The 13,806-nt window shown below is 37.1% G+C and overlaps 1 protein-coding gene across 7 annotated transcripts in view; it reads left to right on the plus strand.

Moving 5' to 3' along the window:
- TTC3 (tetratricopeptide repeat domain 3) overlaps positions 1-12,526 on the plus strand; it is a 68,024-nt gene extending 55,498 nt beyond the window's left edge. For 3 of the 7 annotated variants that reach the window (XM_072846465.1, XM_072846482.1, XM_072846471.1), the window contains 12 exons: positions 414-563; positions 1,781-1,920; positions 3,311-3,379; positions 4,111-4,207; positions 5,244-5,344; positions 6,001-6,094; positions 6,690-6,788; positions 8,913-9,334; positions 9,774-9,894; positions 10,047-10,274; positions 10,492-10,581; positions 11,219-12,525. In XM_072846465.1, the coding sequence (XP_072702566.1) occupies positions 414-563; positions 1,781-1,920; positions 3,311-3,379; positions 4,111-4,207; positions 5,244-5,344; positions 6,001-6,094; positions 6,690-6,788; positions 8,913-9,334; positions 9,774-9,894; positions 10,047-10,274; positions 10,492-10,581; positions 11,219-11,329 (1,722 nt within the window). In that variant the 3' untranslated portion in view covers positions 11,330-12,525. Of the gene's footprint in view, positions 1-413; positions 564-1,780; positions 1,921-3,310; positions 3,380-4,110; positions 4,208-5,243; positions 5,345-6,000; positions 6,095-6,689; positions 6,789-8,912; positions 9,335-9,773; positions 9,895-10,046; positions 10,275-10,491; positions 10,582-11,218 lie in introns of all 7 variants that reach the window. The other 4 variants (XM_072846497.1, XM_072846489.1, XM_072846505.1 and 1 more) reach the window with 2 other exon arrangements.
- Positions 12,527-13,806: the final 1,280 nt, after the last annotated feature.

Genomic DNA, 13,806 nt, shown 5'->3' on the forward strand with positions numbered 1-13,806 from the left:
TGTTGGAGTATGTTTTAGGGAAATTTAGTATTTTGTCTCCAAAAATCTTGAGGCTTAATTTAAATACTCTGTTTAGGCATATAGACAGCTCAGACTGAGGTGAATGGTAGTCTTATGTCTGTGCAAGGAGATAAAAGTGAGAAAACGTGGCCTTTGAACTCATCATATTCCATTCATGGTCAGATATGAATGTTCATTTCCTGAGCTGTATTGAAACTGTTATACAACCTTCTCTTAAAGACCTCCCTCTGCCCCCGCAAACCAATAAACAAACAAAAAAAACCCCTCACCCCAACCACACTCAAGATTTTGAATCTCAACTGACAGCAGACTGTTCCTTTTAGACGTCATGAATGTTTGCTGCCTTGTGGTAACAGATAGTAGATTGGTTTTTATAACTGATTTATTTTCAGGGAGATATTCTACGTATGGAAAAAGAGCATCAGGTATTAAGAGAACAACTCAAAGAAGCAGAGGAAAAATATGAACAGTTAGAAAGCCGAAGCTCGGAGGAAATCAGTGCTTTAAAAGAGCTCCTGAAAAAAAGTGTTGAAGAGACTGAGGTAATGTTTTTATCCATGCAACAGTGGGACAAACTGCAGTGGCTCAGAAGATTGGTTGTAATTGATCAACAGTGTTTTTGAAACTTGAATGGTAGTCCTCATTGCTGTGAAGTCTAACTCGGAAAAGCTCACAATCTTTGTGTGTCGTCTTCCTTCGAACACCCTTAAACACATAGGATATTGGTTGCTTCCATCTAGTGGATAGGTGTGGGTTTTCAGTCAACCCAAGAACAAAAAAAACCTACACTCCTGACTCTTTCCTTCTTGATTTGTTGGGTTTGCTAACAGGCTTTATTTCCATGAAAATGTCTGGGAGCAAGAGGAGCAGTCCCCAGACAACACTATCAGCCTATTATCACTTTGACTTGATTACTTTTATAGTTAAAGCTGTAGATGCTGCAGGCTACCCATTTGTCTACATGAAAAGGAACTTTTCAATTTAAAAAAAAAATAATTCAGGTGAGACCAAAGCCATCTCTCCCCATGCCCTCTCTTTAATCTTTAGTAAGATGGGGCCTGTCATTCAATCTCAGTTTAATATTTATTTTTTTTTTCCTTTGAATGGTGTGTTGGAGTAAACTCATGTACTGTAGCTTGGGAGCTCCCGAGTTCTAGCTTTACCATTGGCTGCGAGTAGCCTGACAAACTTTAATATGAGGATGATGGCATCTCACATCAGTTCCTCTGCATGAATATTTGGTAAAAATGCAAGCTCAAAAAGTTTTGAGCTGAAAGCATGGCTGTATGCAGGGTGGAATGAACTCATCCACAGGCATTGTAGGCACTTTTTTTAAAAAAATTTTTTCTATTTCCCAGTGATGCATTAATGCTGCTTTGTTTTTTTAAGCAGTTATGGCAGCCATAAGATTCACTGCTGTCTTGCTCTGTTATGACTTGTAACTTCCCAGTTGTTAGTACTGAAACAACAGTATCACTGCTGATTTTGAGTTGACGTGACACTGTGGAACTGGGTTTCTTCTTTTATCTGACTGCAAAACAGAGCTGCAGGTATTCTGAAGCCATGTAAATGAGGTGTGCAGATCATTGCAGGAAAGCATTTATGAGTGTGTTGTCCATGCTAAACACCTGAACTAACAGTAAATTAAGCACTAGTAAAACTGTTACTGTAATTTTCACTGGCTTAGCTTCTGCTCTAATTTGCATTTGAATAAAATAGTATTTTCAGAAAGAATGTTTTCTTATTTTTCTGCTTTTAGGTATCAAAGAATGAACTGGATTGGCTTCATCAAGACTTAGAAACAAAAGTGAAAAAATGGCAACAGGAGAAAAAAGAAAATCAAGAGAACTTAAAAGCACTAAGGAACACAGCTAAAAAGCATACAGATACCAATGATAGGTACTAATCTTATATACAGAATTACATTGCTTTCCTTCGCTTGATTTTTTTTTTTTAAAGCAGCAGTATGTAGTTATTTCTGGTAGACCATGATAAGTTTCAGTATCTACTGATTCCATGATGTATGCAGAGTGAAAACTCAAACTTGTTGCCCTGATTATATCATTCTGAAATGAGTTAAATGCAATTCTTGGATTAAAGCTGCTGTTAGTAGGAACTACATACAACATTATTTAACCTAATTAATACTACTCCTTCACTATTTCACATCTTCCCACGATTTGCAGAATCCTTTAGATCTGCACTGCTTTTTCACTTTTCTCCTTTATGACTTACCGTTGCTTTCTCAGAGTGCTCCTCTACTGCATTATGATTAGCTTTAAATCTTCATTTCCATTTTCATTTTCCCTTCTTCTATTGTACAGTCCACCCAACTGAACTCTGGTCTGCATCTATTTTTTCTTACACACTTTTTGTCTGTTCTGCCACGTAGCCTATCTGAGGGTCATCCAAGGATGCATGTTTCCTTCTTTTCTAGTCCTGTCACTCATTTCTCAGATTCAAGTAAAACTGCAAGAACCACATAACTGCATGTATCTGTTGTGGGTTTTTTTCACCCATCCTTCACCCTAAAACAGAAATCTGTGGGACTTTCCACGGAACTTGAATCAATAATATTGATGTATGGATCCCATCATGACCCTGTGTGCAGCAAACCCAGCTGTTCCCCTGGCAGTGAGCTCTCCTGGCTATGGAGGAGCAAGAATACAGCTTCAGTCAACTTCTACCGTAGTCAGCAAGCATTCATGAGATCGTGTCACTGACATACTGAAAAATAAATCGTGTGTCATTTGATGAAGTGTTATCAGTAGCTTTTCCCAAAACATTCTAAACACTTCAGAAACCTTTAAGTAACCTAATCATTGGCTGTGTAACCAACTAGATGTTTTATCAGTCATAGGCTGAAATATGTACGTCTGCTTTCTTATTTTGATTTTTTGCAAGTTACAGGTCAATGTTTAAAATAGCTTCTAGATAACTGATGAAACTGACTTGTGATAATTTTTCTAATCAGATTTGACAATTCCTACTACTGTATTTTTAATGTTCTCTCTCAGTTTACAGACCTGAGAAGCCTTCTGTTCTTGAATGCTGTTGTATTATCCTTAGGCTGAGTAGTTTGAGCCAAATCTCTCTTGAAACATCATTGGCCTGCTTTTATATTAGTTACTGCTTAATTAGGAATACATTTAAATGCACTTACAGTATTAAACAGCATATAAAACATAGATTGTCACTGCTGCATGATTGTCACTGGTTATAGAGGAACGTGTGTATTTGCTTGTGAACATTTTTGAGAACATGCTTAATAAATGTTTGATTACTTTAGGTATTTGAAGACCATTGATGAGAAGGAAAAGCAGTATAATGTATATTTAAATACATATCTCGAGACCAGGTAAAATGCTTGTACCTTTCAGCAATATTTACATTTGTCTTCTACTCACTTGTCCTTATTGAGTTGTCTGCTTCACTGTGGGTGAAGGCTTAGAAAAAATAAGCACTTTAACCTCTATCTCTTATTCTCAGTTAGTTTACTTTTACCTATGATAGGCAAATATTATTTTCTTTTAGATATTTTGAATGATAAAAGTCTGGGTGTTCAAAATACACTCATACATTTCCCTTGATACACAATACTGTGTTCTAGAACACGTTAGAAGTGTTGGGTATGGTACAGACGTACTGAACTGTTTTAGGTAGCTTTGGATCTTCACACACTTACAGTCCTAAATGTATATACAAGGTTATCTAAACATTTTCTAAAAGGTACTCATTTGCACATAGTGTAAAGTCAAGGTTTCATTTGTAGATACATTCTTCATATATGTGATCAGACTCAGAAAAATAATACTTGCATGACTGCAGTCATCAAATTCCTATAAGCTTTTTAGGTTGCACAGTGAAATGTGGTTAAGAAATCCCAAGGTCGTGTCCGTGGAGCCAGCAGTATGGCTACACAAGCATGATACTATTCCTGAAGCCACAAGCTGTACACTGTAAATGGAGATGCGTGGTTCCAAAGAAGAGGGAAGTAATAACTGTAGAAAACCTCTAAAATGCTATAAATTTTAAATACTACTCTGTTGTAAATGTTACTCAAATATTTAACTTCTTTTTATTTCACAGTAATAAACTTGCTAATGAGAAAGTAAAATTGGAAGAGCTTATAAAAAAGAGTCAAGATGACTGCCAAGAGTGTGTGAAAAGAGCTGTTAAAGCAGAGGTACAAACATAAAATCTTAAACCACTTTTGCTAGAGCTTGGATCATTTGCGCTGATAGTAGGTGGGGAAGATGACTGGTGAGGTCTTATCTAACAGTGTACTCTTTAAATAGCATCTAAAACTTTCCATAAGCGTATATCAAAAGTGTTAATCAAACATTGACAAGTGCTGTTTATAATGTTATCCTACAAAACTTTGCAGATCATCAAGGCACATTTATTATTATTATTATTATTATTATTATTATTGAGCAGTATTAAAAGTGCACAGAATTTGGGGCATATAGTATTGCCCCAAACACAATTCAACTAGGAATTCAGTTTCATACTTATCCTTGTAATGAATAGATTGCATTAGTAAGAATTAACTATAGGAACATAAAAAATTCCTTGCTACAAGTAAGTCATGGTTAGTGAATATATAGCTACTTCTTTATCAGGTAGAATCAGAATGCAACATCAGACCTGCGTTTTTCACTGAAAGGAGGAGAGTACTGATAAATATCAAGATTTTTTTTTTTTCCCCAAAACAGTATGTTTTACACTGGAAATGCTTTGAATATCATGAACAATTCTCCCTTCTTAAGAAGGGTTTGAAGGCTGTCTTATCTGCAGTAGGATTTTATTAAAAAGTTAGATTGTTGGTCCGCATTAGTCTTCAACCATGCAGTATTTAAAAGGCTGCCTTAATCACTTAAAGTGTGTGTGTACTTACACGCTGAAAGTAAGCGTGTAAGCAAGCAAGCAACACACACACACACATATATATATGGTAAGTTGCAAATGGAATGTTTATGGAAGCTTTCTACTATCAGTTGAAGTGAATGTAGCCTTTTTATCCTCCCAAAGGCCTGCCAGGGCTGTTAATTTCACTTGAAATTCCTCACTGTAGGAAATGTATGTGTGTGTGTGTAACTCTGTATCATCAAACTATTGTTTCGGATGCTTATTAAAATCTATTGTGATGTTTTATTCCTTGTGTTACAGCAGTGCTTTTACTGCACTTTTTTTTTTTACACAGTTATGTTTTGTTACAGATATCAGTACTCAAAAACTGGAAAGAAACTGAAGTATGCAAGCTAAATGGCATAGCTGCCAATGCAGAAGCAAATCTCAAGGTGTTGAAGTCATTCAGCAGGTATGGAGAGTTTACACCAGCAATTTCAGTACTATTAGTTGCTAAATACAAGTAACTACTGAATGTTTAATCACGATCACTTAAACTAGATGAGTCAGTTTTGCGCACAGAGGCATGCTAGCCTGAAAGATGCGTAGAAACATGTTAAATGCAGCTTTCCTGAAGCTGAATTTCTTCTTAAATTACCAAGATGTGTGATACTTAAGCAGGAGCAAGCTTCTTGTCTTATTTTTATTTCTCTGGGGAAGATCAGGCTACTGGGAACACTCCAGTTATTCCTGCCCAGTATCACTGGGAAAGGGTTCCAATGTAAATAGAAAAGAGTGCAAACAAAACTGCTGGGCATGCAACAACACTCTTTTCTTCCTTACAAAGAACTAACTTAGCCCTTGGTGTTACCTTTTTTAAAACTTATGCCATGTTCCCTTTCCCTGTCTTTATGTTGCCACGAAATACTAATTTACATTTGAGGAGTCCACTTCTAGGATTGGATAGGATCCAAGTACCAGTAATTTAACTGGTTTTAACTTAAAATTGCTTGAAGTCTTTAACTGTCATTTAGTTGGTAGGGGAAGGAACTGTTGTACTAAAACCATTGGTCTTAAACAAAAATAATGGGATTGTTGGAGTTTAACTGAAAATCTTGAATACTTCAGCAGCTCAGCTTCGGCAGCACCTAAGTTGAAGTCACAGATTGATTCTTGGGAAATATTTATTTCAAATGCAAAGAAACAACTGGAGAAAGTAGAGGTAAGCCTTAATTTCTCTTAAGTTTTAAATTGAACATTGGAAATTAAACCAGAATAAATACCTTAAATAATTTTGCATTCCTGTTTTAAAACACCAGTAGGTTGTCCTCCAAATACTGAACTGCATTTTTTTAATTACAAAAGAAAGATCCAGTTTTAAGTCCAGATTATTTAAGGATAGTTAAGTTACAATGAATATCTTCAGTTTTATAAAGGCAGAAATCTGTCCTTTATACACTTGCTTCAAAATTGGATCACACATTAATGAGTCTAATCTCTGGGTTCTTCTGTATTTTTGAACTTTAGAAATCCCTGCAACTTCAAAAACAACAGAAAACTCTATGGAAAGTTAAGATGTAAAATGTCTAGGCTGGGTTTTAAGAACTAGAAAGGGTTTCCCAAACCCTTTCAAGCATCAATGCAAGTACTTAAATACAGATTTATGTTACTATAGCAAATGGTAGCCTTACATCTCCATTTGAAAGGCCTGGGATCTTTGGTGTTTTGCAAACATGTAGTTGTGTTAATGCCATTTTAAATAAAGAGTGAGCTTTAGTTAATGCTAATGTGGAGGATAATTTGTTTTCCTTCTGCAGGCTGAGTATGAAGAAAAAATTCAGATGGTGAAAAATAGTGTACGGAACTGCCTCACTAAAGTGGAAACTGTGGATCTTCCTTCTCCTCCCAGCATATTAGTAGGTATCCTACATTTGGTAGCAGTTTGTTAAGAAGTTCTTTAAGTTTGCGTCAGCATGGCTAGGCATTATAGGACAGTACATAAAGAATTTGAATATATAGCCTTGAATACAAAGTAATCTGGCTCTCCATACACCCAGGTGATGTTCAGAAGGAAAAGGTGACTGCAGATTAGCATGATGAAGTCCAGCGAGAAGCACGTTCTCAAGTCCTTTGAGAGGCTGAAGCTGTTTAAAGTTAACTTTAAAATGCCTCATGTTCTGTCTGAATTGGGGCTAATATTTTTGCATATTGTGACTTTCCTGTAGCACCAAAATCCATAGGGACAAGGCCCCATTACACCAACATGTGTAACTGATTACGAATACCGAAGTCATCTTCCAGTCATATCTGTTATGAACTAGATGGAGTATAGCCTTTTATGGAAATGCATCTGTAATGACTACATCCCAGATAAATACTATTTAAAACCATTTTCTCATGGGCCAACAGTCCACAAATGCTTTGCTCAAATCATGTCAGTTACTTCTGAACCCTGCTATTGTTCCTGGTGCAAGGACGAAGTCAGTGTAAGTCAGTACTCCTTGAACTGTTCATCAGCATGGTGGTGGGGAGACATACAACAGTGATTAAATACTTACAGCCAAGCTAGCTGCAGCAGCGGTGCAAACAACCTACGTGCTGCCATTCACTGACGGTAAAATTGAAACCAGGGCCCAGAGCTGATGTCCAGACCTGATTACAAATAGCATTCAGAAACCACTGGACCTGGGACAGTTTGGAGTAAGGAAAAAAGGGTTCAATCATCTCTCAAAATAGCGGACATAATTGACTCAGTAAGTAAAATGCATTCGTAGTGCATGCACATATGAAATCCCTGAATTCACTGAAGATGCACACAACTTTTTAATATATATTCTCCGCAGCGAGCCATGGGGTTTTTTTCTTTTGTTTGTTTTTGGTATAATTTAGATTCAAGGCTCTGTTCTAATACTGTATATTTACAATTGTTACTACAGTTTTTCTGGACTTATACAAGTAATATAGTTACACTTATGCTCTCCTGCATACCTTTTCTTCCCCACTTATTTCTAGGTATCTCCTTTCTACATACTGGTACAGAACTCTTAAGAATATGTAGATAACTTAGTTACTGTCCTTAGGTTACCATCAATTTACAGGCTGGGAAAGAGTGACTTTTGAGCCTCTTGTTCTGCATTTGGTATCTATTTTTACTGTAGTAATGCAGGAGTAACCTTTTAGAAGAGAGATCTGTAATTCTTTCAGCTTTGAGAGGACTTTAATAGGCAAATACCAAGTCCAAATGAAAAAGACTTGATAAAACTTTTTCTCCCCATTTAATTAATTCCGTTAATTAATTAAACACCTTTACAGCAGAGAAAGTAAAATATTGCTTGAAAAAGGTGGTAAACTAAAGAACACAGGACAAGAACCAGCAGGCTTGACTATGAAGAAATGTAGAATTTTAGTTCTGTGTGTTAGAAAGCCACCTTCCTAGAGCAGTCAAGTTCTGAAACAAACAGCAGTCACAGGGTCAAACAACTAAACTTATTTTAAGGAGTTCTTTCCATTTATGGAAGAGAGTTGTTAGTGCAAAAAGAAGTCTTCCTGGATCATGTCAGCTCCAAGTTTTTCAAGATGATGACTATAGCTGACGTGTTTCTGTTTAAAAAAATTACACGGGATTATATATAGATTATATAATCCGCTAAAAGCAGTGAATTTTGTATCTTCGAATTGATGGCACTTCTTTTAAAGCAGTTCTGTTTCTACCACCAACTTCAAGCTATACTTCTGTACAACTTACAGCTGTCCAACAGCCACGCGTTCTTTAGCAAAGCAAGGGTAAGTTAAAAGGAACAGTTTGCGTATGTGCTGTCCTATTTAATCCTGTTTCAGACAGGTTGTCTACATGTACTACCTATTAAAGAGCACTTTTGTGCAATATTTTTACCGAGGTAAAGCAAGTTAAGATAAATTGATGTGACCTTCCAGTTCCTTAGCATGACCAGATGTGTCATAGTTCATGCTGCAAATGCTTGAGAGTTCTGCTCAATTTATTTTAATCCCTGTTTTTCCTGTGAAATCTGTTTATTTCCTAGACAAAACAAGGCAGACCTCCAGTCAGTGATCCAGCCATTGTCATGTATTTCTCTGCATCTGCACATCCTAATTTACTACTTGCATTTTCAAGTTCTGAAGATCAAGGTCCAACACATGCTTCATCTAATACACAGGCCAGAGTTAAGACAGCGTATGCAAATTCTAAGGCTTGCTCTGCAAGTGGCAGATCAGTGAAAACACACTCCAAAGCTCTGGAAGGATTATATTCTGATAAAGTTTCGGGAACCTGCCCATCAGAGAATTCCAGAAGTAATGCTCAGAACGTCCAGTCAAACCAGAACCACCAGGATGACTCAGCTGTACAACCGAGGCCTTCTGGACTTCCAAACAACAAAATGCTTCCAAAAGCATTTGAAAATATTATTGCGCATCTACAGAGTATATTCCCAAACTATAGCAGGTATTTGTTTTAATGAGTGTAATTTTACATTGAGTAACAGAAGTTCTGAACATCCAATGATAAAGTACAAAAAGAATTGATTTCTTAGTAGGTGGCTTCCATTTCATGAGAACAGTCATATGAGTCGTTCCCCTCCCATTCAGTGAGACATTCCTTAAGGGAATAGACCTATGGTGTTGGCTTATGTGTTTCAGGTTTTTCCCCAATTAGAACCACTAACAAATAGAAGTATTATTATTTTATCCTCTGGGTTTTTTTATGATTAAGGTAGATCCAGGAAGCAGGTACTCGCTACAGTTCATCTGAGAAGTTAGTATCTTTCAAAGGCTCTACTGCTGTAATCAAACATGGAAGCTGCAGTGTTCTCGAATACTGTCACTATGCTGGCAACAGCCATAGTAATTGCCAGTCAGTCATTACGTCTTTTTTGTCCCTTCAGTTCGGACTTTACCGGCTTCATAAAAGACGTACAAAGAAGAAATGGGAATACATTGTCAGGTTTGAGCTTCAATGAAATTCTAAGCAGAGTGACAGAACTCATTCTGGACCAGCAAAATAAGGTACTGTGGTGTGTGTAGTTGCTGCCTTTTCTCCTGCGCGTCTCTGACAGAGGGAACAGTGCAGCTCAGTCCAGAAAAGAACGCAAACTTGCCTTTGCTGTCAAGCTCTGAAATACGAATTTGCTCCAAACTCTTTTCCAATACCTGTCTAGGCACCAGCTTCCACAGGGAGACCCATGAAGTCGGTATCCTCTGCTTCACCAGCACAGACCAGAACTTGGAGTCAGGAAGTACCTGCAGAAGAAAATGTACCAAGCCCACCCAAGGCAAGACCTGCACATAAAAATGCCTCGAGTAAAAATCCATCTCAGCCAAGTCTCCAGCCCTGGGGAAATGTTGGAGCAACACCTAAATCTAAATGGAAAAAACTAGACTATACAGTAAGTTCTCCACTGTTTCAATGAATGTGAAATGATTGCCGGGTACTTCTTATAAGACATGAAATAATCAAAGTGTTGCTGGAAAAAATAATTAACTTGTTCATTTTGTGTACAAAAGCTTAAATATACTTGGTTAAAATTAGTAACATCATTAACTTATTAGAATGTGCTGATTAATTGTTGCTAGCTTTCAAATAACTTAACATTTTATGTATAGGCCTCCAGTGATGATCCTTGCACAATATGTCATGATGAGCTAAGCAGAGACTCGTGCGAACTAGAATGTGGGCATCGTTTTCACAGAGAAGTAAGGATTTTTGTTCTTATCACTTAGATGCAAATGTTTACAAACTATTCAGTTATGCTGCTGTTCTGCTTTCTTAACTCTCCCCCCATTACCCTTCAGTGCTTAAAGAACAGTGCACAATTTTCTTTTACATACTTTGTACACTGAGACTTGTTATATATACGGTCTTACTGTGTCAGAAAGTTTCCAGTTTTAGATTTTTTTACTAAAATGATAATTCAGAGTGAATCTAAGCTTATTCTTCAGAGAATAAATTTGGTAGTCAAGTCACAGATTTGTTTGCTGCATACTTACAGAATGGGCTATCACTATAAACCCTGCATTTGCCACCTGATAGCAGCTGCATGTATAACTTCATGTAGTAAGAAAGTCAGGATTATGTTAAATAACTCAGTATTTCTGTCCATGACTTTTTCCCGTTACCTTATTTGTTTACTGCTGATTTGTTACTGCAGAATAGGTACAAATGTAAATCAATCAGCATTGCGTCAGAATTGGAGAAAGTTTTCTAATTGCAAATTTTAGTTACATAGAATATGTTGGAAGAGTGCTTGCCTATTAGTGACGATTATTAACATACTTAAGCTGAACTGTTCATACCAGACTTTGTTCCCTCAACATCTTCCTATTCTTGCAGTGCATTAGAACATGGCTTAAGCAACATTCAAGTACCTGCCCCATCTGCCGCGTTCATGCTCTGTTACCTGAAGACTTTCCTGAGCTTCCTGCACGGAACAAATATGCCTAAACCTTGTTTTATTTGAACATGTTATAATAAGATGCAAAGTGGCTGCAGAATAACCACTGCGGCAAGGAACAGAAACACGATGCCTAGAAGGAGACAGAACCCTGGTTTTATTGAAAATGGTAGTAGAACTCAGGCTGATTCAGTATTTAACACTTAGCATTAAGCCATAAGACGCTAGTACTGCCATGGCACCTGCAGAATCAAGTTAGCATACTCCAAGATCCAGCACTTTTCCTGGTTGCTGCCTAAATGTGTGAAGCGATGCAGTTCAGAGGCCAGCAGCACACAAAACTGGTAGGGTTTTTTGGCTAAGGGATATTTAAACTAAGGTATCTACTTTTCTCAAAAGGATGGTGCATAATTCCTGTAAAGAGGGGGCTTTCCTTCAGAGCTTACACCATGCTGAAAATAAATTCTAATATCAAAGAGCAGGTGACCTGAATGACAGACTAGCAGAATTTGGAACAGCCAAGACATTACCTTCCTCTGTCATAAACAGTTAGAATTTAACTGCAGGATTCAAATCAGGCTTGCTGTGATGGTTATGAATGCAGTTCATATAATTGCAGCTCCTTTCTCTGCATAAATCCATAGCTAATAATTCAAATTGTTTAAATAATGACTTTTAATAATAATTTGAAGCAAGAATTTTTAAGTATTCATGTGATTGATTCTTTCTGTTTGTGTATCATTGAGTTGGAATGCTGTGGCTCAATTCTTTAATCTCAAAATATGGTTTGAATTTCCCTCATTGTTGAAGAGCTGATTTGTTTAAATCAGAATTACAGGATTTTTATTTTTGACGAAGCAACACTCCATCTATATTCTGTGCATGAATGTTCATCAACAGGGTGAGGTACAGAATACAAACAAACAGCTGAAAGACTGGTTATCCTACTGCTTTTAAAAGTCTGAGCTTGCCAGAGTACCTTCATCACTGCAAAATTTGTCTCAAATACCCAAAAGACAAGGACTAGAGAGTGTACAGCTTAACCACTCTGAAAATAGAGTGTGACTGCTGTTTAATACTGCTTGTATCCAAATTGATTGTGTAAGATTAAGTAAGTTAGCTAATTCTAGGGATCATTTGTTACCCCAAGTGTGCGTGTATCCTCCAGATGAAGTTTTAAGCTATTCTGTGATTAATCAGTATACTAATTGGCACTTAGATAAAAAATAAAGTTACTACTGCAGCTGATGTGGGTTTTTGTGTCATATTTTTGTAAATTGGAGTTATTGGTGAGTAATCTACTATACGCTAGAGAGCTAAGGCACCTTGCTGCCTGAAGAATTAGGTAGTGCACTGCTCTGCATTACAGCATTTGTATCCTTTTCAGCTTCCATTATTTTCTTGGGGTGGAGGAGATATATATATATATATAAAAATATAAAAAATAAAATCTTCTTAGCTTTTCACAAAAGCAGCCTAAGGCCTTGGCACTCAGGATGCTTCCAGTACAGAGGTATCCTTGACCTGCTAAGCAGTGGCAAAGTAGTCCCACACTTGATATACTGGACAGTGTTCTCCAAGTAGAACAAGGGTGAGCTGGCTGTGGAAACAGAACTGATATTTACATACACATGCTTATTTTTCCTGTACCCACAGCACCCAAATAAGCAGGACAGTTTTTGACTTATGTTCCTTTTCTCTTCCCTGACTCCTGTAAGCTGGAAGGATTGTGGTGATTTCCAGAGGTAGCTCACTCACACCTTTAAAAAGGAAGCCTTAGAGCAGAGACCCCCTGCCCCCAGGACCATTACTGTACAGGGAGAGGGGCAGTGGAGCAGGTTGTAGTTCTGCGCTAAGGGAGGCAGGATGAAGGCCAGTCCATCTTTCCTAGTAACTTGTGAAGGTGGGAGGCAATAGTGCCGCTCTGAGCAGCAGGTGGCACTCTAATAACAGCACATACATAGACTAGAAAGAGTGGCTTTCACTTTCCAAAAATAATACTGTATGATTTCCTGATCTTAGAGAAATGTTAACTTTAGTAAATAGCTTTTCTCCCTGCCCCCTCCCACCCCAGACTGTTGTAAGACATTGAAATAAGAATTTCAGCTGTTTAGTCCTAAAATATTGATTATAAAGAACCAGGGCCAAACCTAGAATTACATTTTGCTGCTGGATAAAGCTAAGGGAAACTTTCTGGCACTCTTCTTAATTCTGTCTTTTCAGGCTGTCATCTTTACACTTTTATATAATACTTTATATTATATAGTACTCCACATAATAACTCCACCCCACATAATAGTGTATGGAAAATTCACAATTAGAATGAAAGTATAGCTGTTCTGTTAACTTAAAACAACATCAAAATCTACAACCCCTTTACACTGGGAAGGTTATTTCTTGCTGAAATAGTTTTCCTATATAGTTCATTTAAGGTGTATAGTTAGAAACACTTTAATGTATTTACCTTAAAGTATAAATGTAAATACCAGGAAAGGAATAAGTTAAGTTGAACAAGTGACAATATTAA

The sequence above is a fragment of the Ciconia boyciana genome, chromosome 1, assembly GCF_034638445.1.
Source record: "Ciconia boyciana chromosome 1, ASM3463844v1, whole genome shotgun sequence".
Classification (NCBI taxonomy): domain Eukaryota; kingdom Metazoa; phylum Chordata; class Aves; order Ciconiiformes; family Ciconiidae; genus Ciconia; species Ciconia boyciana.